The sequence below is a fragment of the Ursus arctos genome, chromosome Y (assembly GCF_023065955.2).
Source record: "Ursus arctos isolate Adak ecotype North America chromosome Y, UrsArc2.0, whole genome shotgun sequence".
Classification (NCBI taxonomy): domain Eukaryota; kingdom Metazoa; phylum Chordata; class Mammalia; order Carnivora; family Ursidae; genus Ursus; species Ursus arctos.
In genome coordinates this window covers 1026261-1052171 of record NC_079874.1, presented here as the reverse complement: position 1 = coordinate 1052171, position 25911 = coordinate 1026261, and the positions used below count along the sequence as shown (strand labels likewise).

The 25911-nt window shown below is 37.8% G+C and overlaps 1 protein-coding gene across 1 annotated transcript in view; it reads right to left on the bottom strand.

The window, feature by feature from the left end:
* Window positions 1-4254: 4254 nt before the first annotated feature.
* The window catches only part of LOC113249012 (cullin-4B-like), a 96070-nt gene continuing 74413 nt past the window's right edge, over window positions 4255-25911 (bottom strand). Inside the window, exons 17-20 of the mRNA XM_026490592.1 lie at window positions 20187-20292; window positions 19944-20116; window positions 6134-6286; window positions 4255-4350 (exon numbers count right to left, since the gene is read on the bottom strand). Of these exons, the coding sequence (XP_026346377.1) occupies window positions 4255-4350; window positions 6134-6286; window positions 19944-20116; window positions 20187-20292 (528 nt within the window). The remainder of the gene's footprint in view (window positions 4351-6133; window positions 6287-19943; window positions 20117-20186; window positions 20293-25911) is intronic.

Here is a 25911-nt window from a genome sequence, read left to right as displayed (position 1 = left end):
CACTTGCAAAATATATGTATAAATATGTTTAAAAATAAATGTACATTATATATACACATATAAATGTATATTATATATATTTATATTTTTATTTAAAAACATTTTTTTTACTCAGTTACAAAAAAGAAGGAAAACCTGCCTTTTGTGACAACAAAATGGATCATTAGTATATTGTGCTAAGTGAAACAGAGAAAACCAAATGCTGTGTTACCTAAATGGTACCTAAACTCTAAAAGGAAAAAGAAAAAAAAAAAACCCACAAACTCATAGAGAACAGTGGTTGCTGAATGTGCTATTTGGGGTGGGGAATGAAATAGGTGAAGGTGGTCAAAAGGTAAAAACTTCTAATGATAAAATCAGTAAGCCCTGTGGATCTAATATACAGCATGGTGATTACAGTTAGCAATACTTTACTATATACTAGAAAGTTGCTAAGATAGTAAATCTTAAAAGTTCTCATAACATAAAAACTGCCTTATATGTCATGGTGAATGTTACCTAGATACTGCAGTGATTGTTTCTTTTTTAATGTATGATTTTTTTAAATTAACCATACCATAAGATAGGTAACATTTCTGATCATTTCTAAGTAAACGTGTAAAAAAGAAAAATGAACTCAGAGTAAGAACTTCTGAAATAGAAAATACATCTGGATCTCTACAAATGAAAATCTCCAGCGCTGAGTATTGAGGTATGAAACGGGGAGCTGTGAAACTGCGCACAGATATCAGAAGATAAAAGGAAGGGGGGGAGAGCCGCCACATTCGGGCACCGGGAAGCAATAGCCACCTGCGTGGGGAACCCTGCGGACTCATGGACCAGCACCCACGAGAGAGCAGACTGAGACCGTGAGCTGGGGAACGCGTAGCACCAGACTCAAATGTGGCTCCAGTGAGCTCACTGGAACCAGACTGAGACCAGGAGCTCCAGGAGCGCACAGGGGCGGCTGGCAGTGTTAAAAACACAAAGGACAGAGATGTACCATCCCTGGAAGTGAGTGCTGGGACACCGGGTCTGGGGTGCACATCCCAGGACGCTGCAGGGTTGAGCAGCACCAACAGAAACAGAGTTAAAGTGGCCAGAACATCAGTGGAGAACAGTCCGTGATCCCACTGTTCTGAGACAGAGGCTGAGATTTGGCCACTGCTGCTCTGACTCTCAGAAGAGGCACAGCAAACTGCCAGGGAAAGCCACCAGAGAACAAAAGCCTGGAAATACCGGCTCACAGTGTTATATGCAACTCATGATTCATGGAACTTTACACAAAAACCAGGGATGTACTGTATGGTGATTAACATAATAAAAATTATAATAATAATAAAAAAACAAGCAAAAGACTGCTGGGAATCTGTCACTATATTGCTATTGTACAATGGATGTAAGTTACATCCTAACAACTCTGAGTCACCCAATCAATGAGATTTAGATATCTCATCATTTGTTTAGATATTTAAAGTTTTCTCTCAGAAATGGGACTGGAGGAGATTATGCGAAGTGAAATAACTCAAGCAAAGAAAGACAATTATCATATGCTTTCACTCATTTGTGGAACATAAGGAATAGCAGGGCAATTGGTAGGAGGAAGGGAATAATGAAAGGGGGTAAACAGAAGGGAAAATGAACCACGAGAGACTATGGACTCTGGGAAACAAACCAAGGGTTTTACAGGGAAGGGGGTTGGGGGTATGGGTTAGCCCAGCGATGGGTATTAAGAAGGGCATGTATTGCATGGAACACTGGGTGTTACATGCAAACAATCAATCATGGAGCACTATATCAAAAACTAATGATTACTATATGGCGACTAGCTTATCATAAAAAAAAAAAAAAGAATGGCAAAAATTGACAAGGCAGGAAACAATTGTTGGAGAGGATGTGGAGAAAGGGGATCCCTCTTACACTGTTGGTGGGAATGCAAGTTGGTAATGCCACTCTGGAAAGCAGTGTGGAGGTCCCTTAAAAAGTTAAAAATTGAGCTACCCCATGACCCAGCCATTGCACTACTGGGTATTTACCCCAAGGATACAGACGTAGTGAAGAGAAGGGCCATATGTACCCCAATGTTCATAGCAGCATTGTCCACAATATCTAAATTGTGGAAGGAGCTGAGATGCCCCACAACAGACGAATGGCTAAAGAAGGTGTGGTCCATATACACAATGGAATATTACTCAGCTATCAAAAAGAAAGATTTCTCAACATTTGCTGCAACATGGACAGGACTGGAGGAGATTATGCTAAGTGAAATAAGTCAAGCAGGGAAAGACAATTATCATATGGTTTCACTCATTTATGCAACATAAGTAGGAAGATCGGTAGGAGAAGGAAGGGAAGAATGAAGGGGGGATAAATGGGGGGGAATGAACCCTGAGAGACTGTGGACTCTGGGAAAGAAAATGAAGGTTTCAGTGGGGAGGGGGGTAGGGGAATGGGATAGGCTGGTGATAGGTAGTAAGGAGGGCATGCATTAATTGCATGGTGCACCGGGTGTTACATGCAACTAATGAATCATGGAACTTTACATAAAAAACCAGGGATGTACTGTATGGTGACTAACATACATAATTATTTTAAAAAAGTGAAGTATTTGAAGCTATGGGCAAAGAGTCCCCAAATATGAGAGAAACGGACATGAAAATTCAAAATCTCACACACCTATACTAATATATATCATAAGCAACCTGTGAAAAGACACACACAAGACAGAGACATTATCTTGAAAGGTGCAAGAGAAAATCTACTTATTTCATACAAGCATACTACTCTTAGGATATTAGCAGCCTGCTGAACAGAAATCATGTAGTTTAGGGGGAGTGAGATGATATATTAAGGTGGTGATAGAAAAATGCTAACTACTAAGAACAGTATATCTGGCAAAGTGTTTCTTTAAAATTCAGAAGTTAAGGCATTCTCAGATGAACAAAAGTTGAGAAAATTCACCTCCTGACATGGGGTACAAAATGCTAATGGGAGTTAACATTTAAAATGAAAGGAAAATAAACAGTAAGCAAAAGGTTTTGAATATATGCTGAAAAAGAAATGAGAAGGGAATGAAAATATTCTACTACAAAAAAAATCTGTGAAAACACAAGAGAAAGCTGAAAGGGAAGAAAGGAAGGAGAATAAAGTAAATAGCAATAGTAATTATTTTACATCTATAATTACTTCAGATGCATATGACTTAAAATCCTTAATTAAAAGATAATTTCCAACTATATACTATCCAGAAGAGACTCATTTTTTTATCTTTTTTTTTTTTTTTAAAGATTTTATTTATTTGACAGAGAGAGAGCCAGCGAGAGAGGGAACACAAGCAGGGGGAGTGGGAGAGGAAGAAGCAGGCTCATAGCGGAGGAGCCTGATGTGGGGCTCGATCCCACAACGCCGGGATCACGCCCTGAGCCGAAGGCAGACGCTTAACCGCTGTGCCACCCAGGCGCCCCGAGACTCATTTTTTTAAATCTAAGGACACACACAGGCTAAAAAGCAAAAGATAGAAAACATATTCCATGCAAATGAGAACTGAAAAGAATAGTGATAGTCATATCTGTTGTCACACAAAATAAAAAAGAAGCCAAAAACTGTAATGAAATAAGTGGTTAAAATGGTAAATTTCAAATTATATTTTACCACAATTTTATATGTGTATATATATATGTGTGTGTGTATTTGTGTGTGTCTGTATCTGAAATAAATTGTTAAAAGATGTCTAAAATGATTTTTTCATATTACAGGTAAATTTTAACATTGATTATATGCTTAATATTAAATATTTTGCATTATTCCATGACTAATTTTACCAGAAAAACCAACATAAGGACAAATAAGTGGCATTTGCTCCTAAATTCAAATAGAATTTAAATAATTCAAATATATAATTAATTTTGCATTTTACATTTAATGTGTTTGGGATATATGTTGCTTTATATGAGACTTGTTCTTTATGAAACTAATGAACACTTACGTAATAAACATGAACTACACTGGAATGAAGGATAGACTGCAAACGGTATGAAGTATTCCAGAAAGTTTTAGATCATTAAATACACTGTAAAAGTGACATTTAAAAAACTGTCATTCAGAAAATTGTATACTTTAATGGAGAATGTTGGTGAAAATTGTAATTCTGCATTTGTATTTTTAATGCATTGCTTTTATTCAAATATCAGTGGAATATTTTAATCAATTAACAGGACCGTGAGGCACCTACTGAAAGTAGGTATCATGTCAGATATTCAAATTAAAGCCAGAGCTTCATGCAATATACTTGTACTGGTTTGGATTTTCTTTATCTCTTTCCATGTAGTCTCTGTCAATTAAGGATTCTATTCTCTTCTTCAGATCAGAAGGCTACGAAATAAAGTAAATTATTAGGGTTAATAAAAATGAAATTACAATATTTCCCATCAGATCTCCCGTCAAATACAAAAAAAAAAAAAAAAGAAATGATCACATTTTTATATATTTTTATTATTCATATTTTTCAGGAACAATACATTTCTTAACTAAGAGAAATTACTACTATGAAATCTAGACTAAATAAGAATAAAGCACAATTAGTACATAAGGAATGGAATAAAAGTGCATCTGGACTGCATCTTGTTTAAAAAAAATCATACTTTCAATTTTTTAATAACTTTGCAGAGACAAAGAAGTCACCACTGCCACATAAAAAAGGCTCTAGAATGCAGAAGATAGCTAATACCCTCAGCACAACTGTTTCTATTAGGCACACGTTTAGTTAGGATGTAGAGACTGCTCTCACTGTAAGCATATTAGGGAAAGTAATTCCATAATTTACTAAAGTACAACAAGCACCCAATAGGGCCATGGGTAGAGAACCCAGAGAGACTTCAAGAGTAAGGAATTTTTACCTCAGAGAAGAAACAGCTTTCAAATTTCAAAATTTTAAATTTTATTTTTTTAATAAAGATTTTATTTATTTATTGGACAGAGAGACAGGCAGCGAGAGAGGAAACACAAGCAGGGGAGTGGGAGAGGAAGAAGCAGGCTCATAGTGGAGGAGCCTGATGTGGGGCTCGATCCCATAACGCCGGGATCACGCCCTGAGCCGAAGGCAGACGCTTAACCGCTGTGCCACCCAGGCGCCCCTCACTTCATTTTAAAGACAAAATGCTGACAAATTGCTTGAAAATTTTTTTGACATTTTAAGGTTATTTTTGTTTATTATATTTTTATTATAATTATGTTCAATTAGCCAACATACAGTACATCATTAGTTTTTGATGTGGTTTTCAATGATTCATTAGTTGCTTGAAATTTTTAATAATTATTACCTCAGAAAATTTATTAAAAAACTTAAGCTATAAGAACCAATCAAAATAGAGGTAACTATTTTTTTTTAAGTCTCAATTTTTAAAAATGATAAGAAATAATTTGCCATATATTGCTATATGATTTTCTAGATCATAACATTTAATACATCATCAAGATGAATCCTTATAAGAGGCAAAAACAGAGAAAGGACTATCATAATGAGATCAAAGGCCTCTCTGCTAGTAACTGTGAAGTATTCAGTTACAAGCAGTAGAGAAAAAAGACAACTCTTGTATTCTATAAAGGAGATCTATCATGCAGAAGCATCTAAATTATGGAGGTAGAGTGAAAATACTTAAAATTGGATCATGAGGTTAATTTTTCCTTTTTTTCTGTTGTTACTTTTCAAAATGTCACAATTTATTGTTTCTGCCTGTAAAATTGATACAGCTAAAATTTAATAGGGTAGACTATAACAAAAAAGGGAGATGAGTCCTGTATTCTACTCACTGTGATAACCATACTAACACACAGTATTTTACTTATTTTATTTATTTATTTATTTATTTATTTATTTATTTATTTATTTATTTATTAAAGGAATTTTTTTAAAAGATTTTATTTATTTATTGGACAGAGATAGAGACAGCCAGTGAGAGAGGGAACACAAGCAGGGGGAGTGGGAGAGAAAGAAGCAGGCTCATAGCAGAAGAGCCCGATATGGGGCTCAATCCCGTAACACTGGGATCATGCCCTGAGCCGAAGGCAGACGCTTAACCGCTGTGCCACCCAGGCGCCCCTACTTATTTTATTTAAAAGTACTCAATGTTACGGAATTTTTGATAGATCTGTTTACCTTTAGTGTAAATTTTAGCTGGTTATACAATTCTGACAGAAGTACATTGTGGTTAAGTGTTTTCCTTATCTTCATAATACGAACAATGGCAGCATCAATCTGATATTGTCGGTCTTGGAAAACTCTCTGTGTGGTGATGGTATGCTCCTCTACCTAGTAAAAATAATTAAAAGATAAAACAATATATAAAATTTCAATTTATTCAAACCATTATGCAAAATAAAGGTTTTAAAGGATAATATTTTTTAGAGAGAACAGTCACAGAAACATATATATAATTCGTTATTACTTTTAATGGAAATCTTTTACATAGTATCCTTTTTAGATTTAAGTCTGCATTAAGTCAGCCTCAATTTTTAGTCAGTCCCCTTTTAACCAGGAAAACTAAAATGAAAGCATAGCCATGATCTGAGTTTCCAGATCTTTTAAGATAACTTTGTCTTCTTTGGTCATGAACACTTTCTTGTGATTTTATATTATTACATGATTCAAGATATTGTGTTTAAATATCATATTAAAGGGGTGCCTGGGTGGCTCAGTTAAGCGTCTGCCTTCGGCTCAGGGCGTGATCCCGGTGTTCTGGGATCAAGCCCCACATCAGGTTCCCTGCTCTGCTGGGAGCCTGCTTCTTCCTCTCCCACTCCCCCTGCTTGTGTTCCCTCTCTCGCTGGCTGTCTCTCTCTGTCAAATAAATAAACAAAATCTTTAAAATAAAAAATAAATATCATATCAAATAAAATAACCCCATCAATAATTTATACAAGTTAAAATTTTATTTTTCTATTCTACGTTACATTAAATCATTTATTTTCAGAGACTTTCTCATTTTAGCCTTTCACAAATTAAAAGGACATGTACAATTTATTTTTTAACTTCATAGTGTATTTTTAAAAATGTTCAAACTTCTAACTTCAAACATTTTCCATCTTTTCTTATGTCCTAAAACTTCAACAGTAATCTTCCAAATCATCTCAGTTTCCAGTTAAGAATATATATGATCTTTTTCACTGCCTCCTGGGATGCAAATTCCAAATAAAGCCTCCAAATCCTCAAAGTAAGAGTGCCTTCCTTTTAATTTTTCAATACTTTCTATATTTTTACTACTTCATGGTCTGTGTGTGCTTTCATCAGTACTATTTTTGCTTAAATGCTCTTTCTACTTTTCTCTTTTTAAAGATTATCTCAACGCTGTGTTTTTCCAGTAAGCCTTTAAATATACTATCTCTAATAAAAATACCTTCATTTATCTGCTATTCTTCAGACAAATTTTTCTATCGAAGTGAAATCACAAAGTGTACAATTAACCATTTTAAAATTGTATAAGTGGTTTAAAATTTTAAAATATACAGTTGGTAGCATTTAAACATACTCACAATGTTGTGTGACTACCATCTTTCTCTAGTTTCAAACCATTTTCACCATCCAGAGAACAACATGTACACATTAAGTAATCATTGTTCATTCCCCATTCCTTATGACGTGGTTACCACCACTCTTCTACTTTATCTGTGGATTTACCTACTTTTCAAATATAACATGGAAAGAATCACACAATAACTGACCTATTATGTCTGGCTTCTTTCACTTAGCATAATGTTTTTGTATACAAAATATCTAATACACAATAATAAATTTCTTTTACCCATAATGTATGAAAGATCAAACTTATATCAAATATTTTCTCCAAGGATCAAGCTAGGAATCAATAAGGAAAGAAAATACATGGATATAAATAATGGAGTCCTAAATAACCAATATATTAAGAACAAATCACTAGAAGGTGCCTGGATGGCTCAGTCCATTAAAAGCGTCCAACTCTTGATTTCAGCTCAGGTCACAATCTCTGGGTCATGGAATCAAACCCAGCATCTGGCTCCACGCTCAGCAGGGAGTCTGCTGAGGATTTCTTTCCCTCTCCCTCTGCCCTTCCCCTCGCACATATTCTCTCTCTCTCTTTCTGTAAAATAAATAAATTTAAAAAATAAATCACTAGGAAAAGTAAATACTTAGAAATGAGTAAGAAAGACTACAACTAAAAAGAAAACTATGGAATAGTGTACAGCAGTGCTCAAAGGAAAATTTCAATGCACACATTCAAAAAGGAAAGAGACGTCAAATCAATAAAAGAACGAACTGAAAAAGAAGAGAAAACTGAACTGATGCCACTGAAAGGAAAAAAATAATAAAGATAAGAGCAGAGGCAAACAAAATAGAGGATAAAATAGAGAAAATCAGCAAAATAAGTTGGTTCTTTGAAAAGATTAACAGAATAGGCAAACCTTGTTATTATCAAGAGAAGAGATGGATTTACCAAAGTCTTGCACAACTGGGGAAGCTGAGCAATCCCTCACCAGGCTCCCTTTCCACCACGGTAGGGACTGTCAGCTTCCTCCACCTATCAGCTTGAGTGATTGTGTGATGATGCTACTAAGTTTGTTTTAAACATTTCATTGCGTTCAAACTTGCATTCTTTCGTTTGTTTCGCTCTACTATGGTGGTGGAACTAACTTATTGTTTGAAAACCCTGACTTCTACCAAGGCTCTTTTATTCTTGGGTATCTCTTTCGATTATTTTGCTTTTCCTCCAGCAGCAGCATCTGTCATTTGTGGTACTCTTGACTTGCGAGGGGGTAGTGGTGGGACTAGAGGGAATGTTCTCTTTTTTTTTCCAATTCATCTTCAATCTTAAATTAGTGCCTTTGTCTTGCAGGTGGCCACTTTGTTGCAATCTTATCCCACTTTCATTGGTAAATATCTTCAAAGTCTAAGTGTATGATGGTTTCCTACTTCTATAAAGTTACAGGAATTTTCTCTTACACTTCCCTTCCAAGTGGTTTTTCAGCATGTCAAAGGTTTAAATGTCGGTTTCTCCTTCACTAGATTTATGATTTTATTTTTAAAAGAAGAGTCCAGAGAAGAGGAGTTAAGATGGCAGAGGAGTAGGGGTCCCCCCTTTTTCAGCTGGTCCCGAGTTGAGCTGCACAGGAACCAGACCATCCTGAGACAAAGGAAGATACATCTGGATCTCTACAAACGAACATCTCCAGTGCTGAGTATTGAGGTAGGAAGCGGGGAGCCGTGAATCCCCGCACAGATACTGGAAGATAAATTGAAGGAGGAGGGAGCCGCCGCATTTGGGCACTGGGAAGAGGATTCCACCTGCACTGGGGAGTGGCTGGATTCACGAACCAGCACCCATGAGAGAGCAGACTGAACCCAAGAGCCCGGAACGCACGCGACCAGTCTGAAAAGCAGAGCTCCGGAATGCGCGTGAACCACACTGAAACAGAGCTCTGGAGCACGTGGGCATGGCTGGCGGTGTGAGAAACACAAAGGACATGGCTCTGGAAGTGAGGGCTGGGACGATGGCTGAGGGGCACACATCTCGGGATGCTGTAGGGATTAACAGCACCAACAGAAACAGTTAAAGTGGCCACGAGAGCTCAGGGGAGAGCGGTCTGCTATCTCTCTCTTCTGAGAGAGGCTGGGATTAGGCCACTGCTGTTATGACTCTCAGAAGACGCACAGCAAACTGCCAGGGAAAGCTGCCAGAGAACAAAAGCCTGGAAATACCGGCTCACACTGTGCCCATCCCCATCCCCCCTTGCAGGGGACAGGGAGACTCCACCCAAACAGGATAGCCTGAGTATCAGTACAGCAGCGCCCTCCCCCAGAAGGCAGGCTGAAAAATCAAGAAGCCCACATCCCTAAGGTCCCTATAAAACAAGTGAGCACTGCATGGGCCCTGGTCAATAATTTGGGCTCTGAACAACCCCGAAACCTCTCCTCATCAGAATGACGAGAAATCCCCCCCCCCAGCAAAGAAAAGAAAATGAGTCTGTGGCCTCTGCAACAGAAATAATGGATATGGATATAACCAAATTATCAGAAATGGAGTTCAGAGTAACAATGGTCAAGATGATATGTAGACTTGAAAAAAATATTAATGAAAATATTAGCGAGAATATAGAATCTCTAAGGGCAAAAATGAGGGCAAATCTGGCAGAAATTAAAAATGCTATGAATCAAATGCAGGCAAAACCAGAGGCTCTAACGGCCAGGGTCACCGAGGCAGAGAAACGTATTAGCGAATTGGAGGATGGGTTAGTAGAAGAAAAAACGAAAATAGAAGCTGAACTTAAAAAACATCTACGCCCACAAATGTAGGTTACGGGAGATTACCGACGCAATGAAACGATCCAATGTAAGAATCATCGGCATCCACGAGGGGGTGGAGAAAAACAGAGCTCTAGAAGAGATATCTGAACTTCCCTAATCTACCAAAGGAAAAAAGCATTCGTGTCCAAGAGGCAGAGAGGACCCCACCCAAGCTCAACCACGACAAACCTATGCCACGTCACGTCATAGTGCAATTTGCAAATATTAGATCCAAGGATACAGTATTGAAAGCAGCCAGGGCAAAGAAATTTCTCATGTACCAAGGCAAAGGTATCAGATTATGTCAGACCTGTCTACACAGAACTGGAATGACAGAAAGGGTGGGGGGGCATTTTTAAAGCTCTTTCAGAGAAAAACATGTAGCCAAGGATCCTCTATCCAGCAAGGCTTTCATTCAAAATTGATGGAGACATAAAGACCTTCCAGATTCGCCAGTCATTGACCAATTTCGTAACCACAAAACCAGTGATACAGGAGATATTAAGGGTGCTCTATGAATGGAAAAAGGCCCCAAGAGTGATACAGAACAGAAAGTGGCAATCATTAGAAACAAAGACTTTACTGGCAACATGGCATCATTAAAATCATATCTCTCAATAGTCAGTCTAAATGTAGATGGCCTAAATGCTCCCATAAAACATCACAGGGCTGCAGATTGGATAAAAAGACATGACCCATCCATTTGCTGTCTACAAGAGACTCATTTTGAACCTAAAGATACATCACACTGAAAGTAAAGGGATGGAATACCATCTTTCCTGCCAATAGACCTCCAATAAAGCCAGGAGTAGCAATTCTCATATCAGACAAAATGGAATTTAAAGACTACAGTTAGAGACACAGAAGGGCACTATATTAATCTTAAAGGATGTATCGAACAAGTGGATATGACAATTAAAAATATATATGCCCCAAGAGGGGAGCAGCAAGATACACAAGCCAACACTTAATCAGAATAATGAGACATATAGATAAAAATACGTCAATAGTAGGGGGCCTCAACACTCCACTCTCAGCAATAGACAGAGCACTGGAGAGGAAACCAACATAGAAACAAAAGCTTTGAATGCCACACTCGACGAATTGGACCTCATAGATATATGTAGAACACTACACCCCACCAAAGAATACTCATTCTATTCTAATGCCCATGGAACATTCTCAAGAATAGACCATGTTCTGAGACACAAAACAGGTCTCAACCAATACCAAAACTGAAATTATTCCCTGCATATTCTCAGACCAAAACGCTCTGAAATTGGAAATCAACTACAAGGAAAAATTTGGAAGAAACTCAAACACTTGGAGAATAAGAACCATCCTGCTCAGGAATGATTCAATAAACCAGGAAATCAAAAATCAATTTAAACAATTTATGGAGACCAATGAGAATGAAAACACAACAGTCCAAAACCTATGGGATACTGCAAAGGCAGTCCTAAGGAGGAAATACATAGCCATCCTAGCCTCACTCAAAAGAATAGAAAAATCTAAAATGCAGTCTTTATATTCTCACCTCAAGAAGCTGGAACAGCAACAGAGGGACAGCCTATTCCACTCACTAGGAAGCAGTTGACCAAGATTAGAGCAGAAGTCAATGAATTAGAAACTACAAGTACAGTAGAGCAGATCAACAGACTAGAAGCTGGTTCTTTGAGAGAATCAATAAAATTGACAGACCGCGGGCAAGACTTATCCAAAAGAATAAAGGACACAAATTAATAAAATTATGAATGAAAAAGGAGGGGTCACAATCAACACCAATGATATTGGAAGGATTATTAGAAACTTTTATCAACAGCTTTATGCCACTAAATTAAGCAATCTGGAAGAGATGGAGGCCTTCCTGGAAACCCATAAACTACCAAGACTGAAACAGGAAGACATTGATTTTTTAAACAGGTCAATTAATTATGAAGAGATTGAGTCACTGATAAACAACCTCCAAAAACCAACACTCCAAGCCCGGATGGTTTTCCTGGGGAATGCTACCAAACATTCAAAGAAGAAATAATACCTATTCTCCTAAAGCTATTTCAAAAAATAGAAACAGAAGGAAAGCTACCAAACTCATTCTATGAGGCCAATATTACCTTGATCCCCAAACCAGGCAAAGACCCCCTCAAAAAGGAGAAATATAGACCGATTTCCCTAATGAATATGGACGCCAAGATCCTCAACAAGATCCTGGCTAATAGAATTCAACAGTACATTAAAAGGATTATCCATCATGATCAAGTGGGATTCATACCTGGGATGCGAGCGTGGTTCAATATTTGCAAATCAATCAGCGTGATACATCATATCAACAAGAAGAGACTCAGGAACCATACGATCCTCTCAATCGATGCTGAAAAAGCATTTGACAAAATACAGCATCCTTTCCTGATTAAAACCCTTCACAGTGTAGGGATAAGGCGTACATCTCTCAATCTCATAAAAACCATCTATGAAAAGCCTACACAAGTATCATTCTCAATGGGAAAAAGCTGGAAGTCTTTTTCTTAAGATCAGGAACACGACAAGGATGCCCACTCTCGCCACTATTATTCAACATAGTACTAGAAGTCCTTGCAACAGCAATCAGACGACAAAAAGGGATAAAAGGTATCCTAATCGGCAAAGAAGATTTCAAAATGTCTCTCTTCGCAGATGACATGATACTTTATATGGAAAACCCAAAAGAAGCCACTCCCAAACTATTAGAAGCGATAGAGGAATTCAGTAATGTGGCGGGATACAAAATCAATGCTCAGAAATCAGTTGCATTTCTGTACACGAATAACGAGAACGAAGAAAGAGAAATTAGGGAATCCATCCCATTTACAATAGCACCAAAAACCATACGTTACCTTGGAATTAACTTAACCAGAGACGTAAAGGACCTATATTCTAGAAACTATAAATCACTCTTAAAAGACATTGAGGAAGACATAAAAAGATGGAAAGATATTCCACGCTCAGGGATCGGAAGAATTAACATAGTTAAAATGTCAATGCTACCCAGAGCAATCTACACTTTCAATGCTATCCCGATCAAAATACCGAGGACATTTTTCAAAGAACTGGAACAAATAGTCCTTAAATTTGTATGGAACCAGAAAAGACCCCGAATCTCCAAGGAACTGTTGAAAAGGAAAAACAAAGCTGGGTGCATCACAATGGCGGATTTCGAGCTGTACTACAAAGCTGTGATCACAAAGACAGCATGGTACTGGCACAAAAACAGACACATAGACCAATGGAACAGAATAGAGAGCCCAGAAATGGACCCTCAGCTCTTTGGGCAACTAATATTTGATAAAGCAGGAAAAAACATCCGGTGGGAAAAAGACAGTCTCTTCAATAAATGGTGCTGGGAAATTGGACAGCTACATGCAAAAGAATGAAACTTGACCACTATCTCACATCATACACAAAAATAAACTCCAAATGGATGAAAGACCTCGATGTGAGACAGGAATCCATCAAAATTCTAGAGGAGAACATAGGCAGCAACCTCTACGACATCGGCCAAAGCAACCTTTTTCATGATACATCCCCTAAGGCAAGAGAAACAAAAGATAAAATGAACTTATGGGACTTCATCATGATTAAGAGTTTCTGCACAGCCAAGGAAACAGTCAGAAAAACTAAGAGGCAGCCCACGGAATGGGAGAATATATTTGCAAATGACACTACAGATAAAGGACTGGTATCCAAGATCTACAAAGAACTTCTCAAACTCAATACACGAGAAACAAATAAACAAATAAAAAAATGGTCAGAAGATATGAACAGACACTTTTCCAATGAAGACATACAAATGGCTAACAGACACATGAAAAAATGTTCAAAATCATTAGCCATCAAGGAAATTCAAATCAAAACCACACTGAGATACCACCTTACGCCAGTTAGAATGGCAAAAATAGACAAGACAAGAAACAACAATTGTTGGAGAGGATGTGGAGAAAGGGGATCCCTCCTCCATTGTTGGTGGGAATGCAAGTTGGTACAGCCACTCTGGAAAACAGTGTGGAGGTCCCTCAAAAAGTTAAAAATTGAGCTACCCTATGATCCAACCATTGCAATACTGGGTGTTTACCCCAAGGATACAGACGTAGTGAAGAGAAGGGCCATATGCACCCCAATGTTCATAGCAGCAATGTCCACAATAGCTAAATCGTGGAAGGAGCCGAGATGCCCTTCAACAGACGACTGGATTAAGAAGTTGTGGTCCACATATACAATGGAATATTACTCAGCTATCAGAAAGAACGAGTTCTCAACATTTGCTACAACATGGACAGCACTGTAGGAGATAATGCTAAATGAAATAAGTCAAGCAGAGAGAGACAACTATCATATGATTTCTCTCATCTATGGAACATAAGAACTAGAATGATCGGTAGGGGAAGAAAGGGATAAAGAAAGGGGGGGTAATCAGAAGGGGGAATGAAACATGAGAGACTATTGACTATGAGAAACAAACTGAGGGCTACAGAGGGGAGGGGGGTGGGGGAATGGGATAGGCCGGTGATGGGTAGTAAGAAGGGCACATATTGCATGGTGCACTGGGTGTTATACACAACTAATGAATCATCGAGCCTTGCATCGAAAACCGGGGATGTACTGTATGGTGACTAACATAATATAATAAAAAATCATTATTAAAAAAAAAAGTTAAAAATTGAGCTACCCTATGACCCAGCCATTGCACTCCTGGGTATTTACTCCAAAGGTACAGACGTAGTGAAGAGAAGGGCCATATGCACCCCAATGTTTATAGCAGCATTGTCCACATTAGCTAAATCGTGGAAGGAACCGAGATGCCCTTCAACAGATGACTGGATTAAGAAGTTGTGGTCCATATATACAATGGAATATTAGCTATGAGAAAGAACGAGTTCTCAACATTTGCTGCAACATGGACAGCACTGGCGGAGAATGCTAAGCGAAATAAGTCAAGCAGAGAAAGACAATTATCATATGATTTCTCTCATCTATGGAACATAAGAACTAGGAAGATCGGTAGGGGATGAAATGGATAAAGAAAGGGGGTAATTAGAAGGGGGAATGAAACATGAGAGACTATGCACTATGAGAAACAAACTGAGGGCTTCAGAGGGGAGGAGGTTGGGGGAATGGGATAGGCTGGTGATGGGTAGTAAGGAGGGCACGTATTGCATGGTGCACTCGGTGTTATATGCAACTAATGAATCATCGAACATTACATCAGAAACCAGGGATGTACTGTATGGTAACTAACATAATAAAAAAAATTAAAATAATAAAAAATAGAAATCAGGATAGTGTCACTATTCAGGGAGGATTGAGAGGGATGTATGGACCTGGTCTAGGTATATATATGGCTTAGATGATACAGTTCATGTTCTATTTGTATATCTAGAACTGTGCCCTTATAATTTGTTCACTTTTCTGTAATGTTAAACTATTCAAAATTTAACAATTAAAAAAACAAGGGAGAATAAAAGTATTGCTATATGAGCTTTCTTTAGACATCATTAGCATGTTTGATAATTCTCCTCTCACTTTTTTCCCTTTATATTTATATTTCAATTATGATTTACATTTATATTTAGTGTACATTTATTTTTTTTATATTTTAAATAAATTAGCCAAGGAAGTTAGAGAAATTGAATAATACACAGACACAAATGAAAATGAAAACATGACAGAGAAAACCTTGGGGATGCAGAAAAGGCAGTTCTAAGAGAGAAATATATAGCAATACAGGCCTACCTCAAGACACAAGAAAAGTCTCAAATACACAACCTAACCTTAAGGTGTAAGTAAAGGACCTAGAATAAGAACAGCAAATAAAGCGTAAAAGCAGCAGAAGGGAAATAATAATAATTAGAGCAGAAATAAGCGATATAGAAAGAATAAAAAACCAGTAGAAGATTTTGATGAAACTTAGAGCTGGTTCTTCAAATGAATTAATAAAACTGATAAACCCCTAGCTGGACTTAACAAAGAAAAGAGAAAGGACGGAAAAAATTAAATCACAAATGAAAAAAAGAGGAATAATAACTAGTATCATAGAACTACAAACAATTAAAAGAATACTATGAAAAATTACATGCCAACACACTGCTCATCTAGAATGGACAAATTCTTAGAAATGTACAAACTACCAAAATGGAAACCGAAAGAAATAGAAAATTTGAACAGACCCATAACCAGCAGAGAAATGGAATCAGCAATAAAAAATCTCCCAACAAACAAAAATTCAGGGACAGATGGCTTCCCAGGGGAATTCTGCCAGACATTTAAAGAATAATTAATACCTATTCTTCTCAAACTGTTCCAACATCCTTCCTTGAAAAGAACGATCAACAAAGTAGGGATAGATGGAACATACCTCAAGATTATAAGGACCAAAAACAGAAGACCCAGAGCTAATTTCTACCTCAATGTGGAGAAATGGAGATCCTTTCTTCTACATTCAGGAATAAGAGAAGGATGTCCACTTTCACCATTAGTATTTAACATAGTACTGAAGTCTTAGCCTCGGCAATCCGATAACGAAAAGAAATAATATGCCTCCAAATCAGCAAGGAAGAAGACAAAGTTTCACTGTTTGCAGCTGACTTGACACTCTAGGTAGAAAACCCAAAAGTACTCCACCAAAAAACTGCTAGAACTTATAAATCCAGCAAAGCTACAGGTACAAAATCAATGTGCAGAAATCTGTTCCCTTTTTCTACAGCAATAACAAAACAGCAGAAAAAGGAATCAAGGAATTGATCCCATTTGCAATCGCAACAACAACAACAAAAACAAAAAAACAACCCAAAACAAAAAACAAATCTAGAATTAAACCTACATAAAAGGGTAAACGATCTATACTCTGCTAACTATAGATCATGTGTGGAAGAAATTTAAAAGGACAGAAATAAATAGAAAAACATTCCATGGTCATGGACTGGAAGAACAAACATTGTTAAAATGTCTGTACTTCCCAAAGCAATCTACACATTTAACACAATCCCTATCAAAATGCCATCAGCATTTCACAGACCTAGAACAATCCTAAATTTTATGAAACCACAAAAGATCCCAAATAGCCAAAGCAATCCTGAGAAAGAAAAAAAAAACAAAACTAAACTAAAGGCATCAGAATTCTAGATATCAAGTTGTATTACAAAGCTGTAATCATCAAGACAGCTTGTTACTGGCACAATCTCGGATACACAGATCAACAGAACAGAAATAGAGACCCCAGAAATGGACCCTCAACTCTATGGTCAATGAATCTTCACAAAGCAGGAAAGACTATCCAATGGAAAAAGACAGTCTCTTTGACAAATGGTGCTGGGAAAACTGGACAGCAATATGCAGAAGACGACACTGGACCATTCCTTTACACCATACACAAAGATAAACACAAAATGGATCAAAGACCTCAATGTGAGACAGGAATCTATCAAAATCCTAGAGGAGAACATAGACAGTAACTTCTCTGACATCAGTTGTACCAACTTATTAGACATGTGCTGAGAAAAGGGAAATAAAACCAAAAATGAACTATTGGAACTTCATCAGAATAAAAAGCTTCTGTACAGTGAAGGAAACAATTAACAAAGCAATCTATGAAATGGAAAAAGATATTTGCAAATGATGTATCAAATAAAGGGCTAGTATCCAAAATATATAAAGATCTTATCAGGCTCACCACCCCAAAAACAAATAATCCAATTAAGAAATGAGCAGACACACGAACAGACACTTTTCCAAAGAAGACATATGAATGGCTAACAGACACATGAAAAATTGTTCAACATCAGTTGTCATCAGGGAAATAGAAGTCAAAACCCCATGAGATACCACCTCACACCAGTCATAATGGCCAAAATAAACAGAACAAGAAACAACAAATGGTGAGGATGTGTAGAAAGGGGATCCCTCTTACACTGTTGGTGGGAATGCAAGTTGGTGGAGCCACTCTGGAAAACTGTATGGAAGTTTCTCAAGAAGTTAAAAATAGAGCTACCCTACAACCCAGCAATTGCACTCTTTGGTATTTACCCAAAAGATTAAAAATACAGATTTGAAGGGTTACATGCACCCTGATGTTTAGAGCAGCATTATCAACAATAGCCAAGCTATGGAGAGAGCTGAGATGCCCTTCAACAGATGACTGGATAAAGAAGATGTGTCCATATATACAATGGAATATTACTCAGCCATTAAAAAAATGAAATCTTCCAATCTGCCAGAATGTGGATGGAGCTCAAATGTATTACACTAAGCAACATAAGTTAGAGAAACACAAATGCCATATGATCTCACTAATATGTGGAATTTAAGAAAGAAAAGAGATGAATATATGGGAGGCGGGGGGAAACAGAAAGAGGGAAACACACCAAAAGAGACCCTTAAGTATAGAGAACAAACTAAGGGTTGATGGAGGGAGGTGGGTGGGGGATGAGCTAGATAGGTGATGGGTATTAAAGGGGGCATTTGGGGGCACCTGGTTGGTTTGGTCAGTTATCTGTCTGCCTTCAGCTCAGGTCAAGACCTCAGGGTCCTGGGAATGAGCCCTCACCCAGCCTCCCCAGGGTCACTAGGGAATCTGCTTCACCTCTTCCTTTGCCCCTCCCTCAAGTGGTGTGGGTGTGCTTTCTCTTTTAAAAAAAAGGGGGGGAGGAGGGCACATGTGGTGAGTAGGGGGTGTGAATATAAGTGATGAATCAGCCAACTCTATTCCCAAAACCAATACTGCACCTTATGGTAACTAAAATTTAAATGAAAAAAAGTAGTCAATGTCATTAATCTGTATAGAATGCAAATCAAAATAATGAGATATCACCTCTTCCTAGTAGAATGTCTGCTATAATAATAACAGTAATAATAACACATATAGAAAATAACAAGTTTTCCTAATATATGAAGAAACTAGAACACTTCTGCAATGGTGGCAGTCTGTAAAATTGCACAACTCCTATGGAAAATAGTATAGTGGTTCCTCAAAATAAATTAAAATAAAATTACCATATGATCCAACACAGCCACTTTTGGACATATATGCAAAGAATTGAAAGGAGAGTCTCAAAGAGATACTTGTATACACTTGTACACTCAGATTCATAGCATTAGTATTCAAAATAGCCAAATGACCATGAATGGATGAAAGGATAAACAAATGTGACATATTCAAATAATGGAACATTTATTTGCTATAAATAGAAATAAATCCTGTTACATGCTATCACATGTGTGAAATTTTAGGACACTATGCTAAGCGAATTAGGCCAGACACAAAAAGACAAATACTGTATAGTTCTACTTATATAAATTACCAAAATTAGTGACATTCATAGAAAAAAAAAAAAGCAAAACTGTTGTTTACCAGGACTGGGGATAACAAGAAAAGAGGAGCATTGTTAAAGGCAGATTTTTTGTTTTTTAAAATTAATGAGTTCTGGTCTTCACTGCACTACAGTGTAGATATACTTAACACTACTGAACTATCCACTTGAAAATGGTCATGATGGCAAATTTTATGTGTTTTTACCACAATAAAAAGTGTATTATTATAATTATTACTGATCCAAAAGATAAAAGACTTCTAAAAGGTGTCAGAAAATTTAAAACAGATATTAAAATAAAGAGGAAAAAATACCGTTTCTTTCATCTGGATTTGATTGATCTTTATCTTGAAGAGTTTGTGTTTGAATTCCTCATTACAAAAAAATCTGTCACCATCTTCCACATCTTTGCCCTTGGGATTTTTAATGAGAACTCTAGCTCTGCCACAAGCTAATGACTGTAGAGTTCTTCTTAGTTCTCTATCCTCTGAATGAGAAAAAAAATTGTTTAGAATCTTTTTAAAACACAGATTTAAACAATTACAATCAATACTCACCTACTCCAGTAGCCACCTTAATTTCTTCTAAGCTGAACTGATCTCCTTCATTAAACATCAACAGAACCAATGTTTGGAAAAGGGTCACCTGAAGTTCTTTTTTACCCTGTCAGAAGCAATATTACATTAACTTATAGAAAAATAGCACTTTATTAATGGCTCAGGTAGGATTTTAGGTACGTAAAATACTCTATTTGTTGTATTTAAAATATTAATACAATTTGAAGGATAATTCCTGTGGAAATAAAAATAGAGTAAAAGTACATGAATATTACTAGAAAATGATGGAATTTACAATTTCCACAAATAAAACACACTTTCCATTAAACGTCACAACACACTGAATATCAAAAAACCAGAAAAAATATTTGTATAATTATCTACTCATCATCAGGTATTCACATTAACATAACTCTGGCTAAATAATTTCCCAATTGTTTCTTTCAGTTACCATTCACTGATACTAATTATGAAGATTACAAAATCATACTCCTATTTTAGACCATGAAAATATTAAACTGAAACCAATCAAAAACTTAAATGTGAGACTTGAAGCTTTAAGCATAATGGAAAAACTCCTTGACACTGGTCTTGAAAACAACTTTTTGGATATGATACCAAAAAGATAAATAAGCAAATGGAACTATGTCATACTAAATAAGTCATAATATGTCATAATAAAAGATTTTTTCACAGGAAAGGAAATAAAACAGATTTACTCATTGTTCATTTCAACAAAAGGAAATGCATTCTGTAAAATGGGAGGCAATATATACAAACCATCTATCTGATGAGGGATAATATCCAAATATATAAAGTACTCACACTACTCAACAGAAAAAAAAAAAAAGCCAAAATAAAAGCTGACTAAAAACACGCAATGGGGAAGCCTGGGTGGTTCAGTTGGTTAAGTGTCTACCTTTGGGAGCGTCCAGAAGAAGAAACAACTCCACAGGATGATCCAGATTAAGACAGAAAGTGGTGCGGAACATTGTCCACAATAGCTAAATCGTGGAAGGAACCGAGATGCCCTTCAACAGATGACTGGATTAAGAAGTTGTGGTCCATATATACAATGGAATATTACTCAGCTATCAGAAAGAACGAGTTCTCAACATTTGTACAACATGGACGGCACTGGAGGAGATAATGCTAAGTGAAATAAGTCAAGCAGAGAAAGACAATTATCATATGATGTCTCTCATCTATGGAACATAAGAACTAGGAAGATCGGTAGGGGAAGAAAGGGATAAAGAAAGGGGGGTAATCAGAAGGGGGAATGAAACATGAGAGACTATCGACTCTGAGAAACAAACTGAGGACCTCAGAGGGGAGGGGAGTGGGGGAATGGGATAGACCGGTGATGGGTAGTAAGGAGGGCACGTATTGCATGGTGCACTGAGTGTTATACGCAAGTAATGAATCATGGAACTTTACCTCAGAAACCAGGGATTTACTGTATGGTGACTAACATAAAAAAAAAAAAAAAAAAAAAAGTGGTGCTGAAAACACATGGAATCAGCTTGAGATGCAGGAAGATACATCTGGATCTCTACAAACGAATATCCAGCACTGATTATTGAGGTATGAAGCGGGAAGCCGTGAATCCATGCACAGATATTGGAATATAAATGGAAGGGGGAGGGAGGTGCTGTGCTTGGGTGCAGGGAAGCAGTAGCCACCTGCACTAGGGAGCGGGCCGGACTCGCAGACCGACACCTGCGAGAAAGCAGACTGAGACCGTGAGCCTAGGAACACGTGTGCAAACAGACTGAAATGAGGAGATCTGGAGCGCACACTCGAACTAGACTGAAACCAAGAGCTCGGGAGCGGTCGCAGGACCTGACTGAAAAACTGAGCTCCGGAGCGCTCACTGGAACTGGACTGATACTGGGAGCTCAGAGCGCTCATGTGACCAGTCTGAAAATCGGTGCTCCAGAGTGCACGAACCACACTGAAACAGAGAGCTCAGGAGTGCGTGCGGGAACCGGGGGCTGCGGGCGGTGTTAGAAACACAAAGGCCAGAGACGTGAGGGCCCTGGTAGTGAGTGCTGGGAGAGCGGCTGTGGGGCACACAACCCGGGATGCTGCAGGTTTTTAGCAGCACCGACGGAAACAGAGTTAAAGAGGCCAAGAGAGCTCAGTGGAGAGTGGACTGCAATCTCTCTGTTCTGAGACAGAGGCTAGGATTCGGCCACTGCTGCTCTGACTCTAAGAAGAGCCACAAAAAACCATCAGAAATACCAGCTCACATTGTGCGAATCCCCATTCCCCCTCTCAAGGGACAGGAGACTCTACCCAAACAAGGTTGCCTGAGTATCAGCGCGGCAGGCCCCTCCCCCAGAAGGCAGGCTGAAAAATCAAGAAGCCCACATCCTTAAGGTCCTAAAACAAGTGCACACTGCATGGGGTCCAGGTCAATAACTTGGTCTCTAGGCAACCCCACAAACTCATCACAATGATGAGAAAGAGAAATCCCACCCAGCAAAGAAAAGATAATTAGTCTGTGGACTCTGCCACAAAACTGATGGATATGGATATAACCAAATTATCAGAAATGGAGTCCAGAGTAAGAATGGTCAAGATGATGTGTAGTTTGAAAAAAATATTAACAAAAATCTTAATGAGAAAACAGAATCTCCAAGGGCAGAAATGAGAGCGAATCTGGCAGAAATTAAAAATGCTATCATGCAAATGAAGTCAAAACTAGACGCTCTAACGCCCAAGGTAAATGAGGCAGAAGAAAAATTAGTGAATTAGAGGATGGGATGATAGAAGAGAAAGCTAAAACAGAAACATGGATCAAAAAAATCCAATCTCAAGAATGTAGATTTGGGGGGATTACTGACTCAATGAAAAGTTCCAATGTCAGAGTCATCAGCATCCCCAAGGGGGAGGAGAAAGAGGACAAGAAGAGATATTTGAACCAACTGTAGCAGAAAATTTCCCTAATCTACCAAAGGAAACAAGCATTCATGTCTAAGAGACAGAGAGGACACCTCCCAAGCTCAACCATGACAAACCTATACCACGTCATGTCATAGTGCAATTCGCAAATATTAGATCCAAGGATATAGTATTGAAAGCGGCCAGGGTGAAAACATTTCTCACGTACAGAAGCAAAAATATCAGAATTATGTAAGACCTGTGTAGACAGACCTGGAATGAGAAGAAGGGTTGGGACGGCATTTTAAAAGCTCTTTCAGAAAAAAACATGCAGCCAAGGATCCTTTATCCAGCAAGGCTGTCATTCAGAATTGATGGAGAGATAAGGACATTACACAATCGCCAGACACTGACCAATTATGTAACAATGAAATCAGCCCTACAGGAGATATTAAGGGGGGTTCTATAAAAGTAAAAAGGCCCCAAGAGTGACACAGAACAGAAATTTACAATCTATAGAAACGAAGACTTCACAGGCAAAATGACATCATTAAAAGCATATCTCTCAATAATCACTCTCAATGTGAATGGCCTATATGCTCTCATAAAACACCACAGGGTTGCAGATAACCACATAACCCTTCCATTTGCTGTCTGCAAGAGACACATTTTGAACCTAAAGATACATCCAGACTGAAAGTGAAGGGATGGAATACCATCTTTCACGCCAATGGACCTCAAAAGAAAGCTGAGGTAGCAATTCTCATATCAGATAGATTGGATTTTAAACTAAAGACTGTAGTTAAAGATACAGAAGGGCACTATATTATTCTTGAAGAATGTATCCAACAAGTGGATATGACAATTATAACTATCTACCCAACAGGGGTGCACCAAGATAGACAAGCTAACTCTTAACCACAATAAAGAGACATACAGATAAAAATACATTAATTGTAGGGGACCTCAACACTCCACCATCAGCAATAGACAGATAACCTAAGCAGAAAATCAACAAAGAAAAAAGAACACTAAATGCCATACTCGACGAGCTGGACCTCATAGACAGAACATATAGAACACTACACCCCAGAACCGAAGAATACTAATTCTATTCCAATGCCCATGGAACATTCTCAAGAATAGACCATGTTCTGGGACACAGAACAGGTCTCTACCAATACCAAAAGACTGAAATTATTCCCTCCATATTCTCAGACCACAATGCTCTGAAATTGGAACTCAACCACAAGGAAAAATTTGGAAGAAACTCAAAACTTGGAGAATAAGAACCATCCTGCTCAGGAATGAATCGAGAAACCAGGAAATCAAAAATCAATTTAAACAATTTATGCAGACCAACGAGAATGAAAACACAACGGTCCAAATCCTACGGGAAATTGCAAAGGCAGTCCTAAGGGGGGAATACATGGCCATCCAAGCCTCACTCAAAAGAACAGAAAAATCTAAAATGCAGTTTTTATATTCTCACCTCAAGAAGCTAGAAAAGCAACAGAGGGACAGGCCTAATCCACGCACGAGGAAGCAGTTGACCAAGATTAAAGCAGAAATCAAAGAATTAGAAACCAGGAGTACAGTAGAGCAGATCAACAGAACTAGAAGCTGGTTCCTTGAGAGAATCAATAAAATTGACAGTCCGCGACCAAATTAATAAAATTATGAATGAAAAAGGAGAGGTCACAACCAACACCAATGAAATTGGAAAGATTATTAGAAACTTTTATCAACAGCTATATGCCAATAAATTAAGCAAACTGGAAGATGGAGGCCTTCCTGCAAACAAATAAACTACCAAGACTGAAACAGGAAGACATTGATTTTTTAAACAGACCAATTAATTATGAAGAGATTCAGTCAGTGATAACCTCTAAAAACCAAAACTCTAGGCCCGGATGGTTTTCCTGGGGAATTCTACCAAACATTCAAAGAAGAAATAATACCTATTCTCCTAAAGCTATTTCAAAAAATAGAAACAGAAGGAAAGCTACCAAACTCATTCTATGAGGCCAATATTACCTTGATCCCCAAACCAGGCAAAGACCCCATCAAAAAGGAGAATTACAGACCGATTTCCCTAATGAATATGGATGCCAAAATCCTCAACAAGATCCTGGCTAATAGATTCCAACAATACATTAAAAAGATTATCCATCATGACCAAGTGGGATTCATCCCTGGGATGCAAGTGTGGTTCAACATTCGCCAATCGATCAGGGTCTTAGATTTTATCCATAAAGAAAAATTCAAAAATCATATAATTCTCTCAATAGTTGCAGAAAAAGCATTTGACAAAATATAGCATCCTTTCCTGATTAAAACCCTATGAGTGTAGGGATAGAGGGATTTTGCCTCAATCTCATAAAAACCATCTATGAAAAGCCTACAGCAAATATCATTCTCAATGGGGAAAAGCTGGAAGCCTTTCCCTTAAGATCAGGAACTCGACAAGTATGCCCACTCTCGCCACTATTATTCAACATAGTACTAGAAGTCCTTGCAACAGCAATCAGACAACAAAAAGGGATAAAAGGTATCCAAATCGGCAAAGAAGAAGTCAAAATATCTCTCTTCACAGATGACATGATACTCTATATGGAAAACCCAAAAGAATCCACTCCCAAACTATTAGAAGTTATAGAGCAATTCAGTAACGTGGCGGGATACAAAATCAATGCTCAGAAATCAGTTGCATTTCTATACACGAATAATGAGACCGAAGAAAGAGAAATTAGGGAATCCATCCCATTTACAATAGCACCAAAAACCATATGCTACCTTGGAATTAACTTAACCAGAGACATAAAGGACCTATATTCTA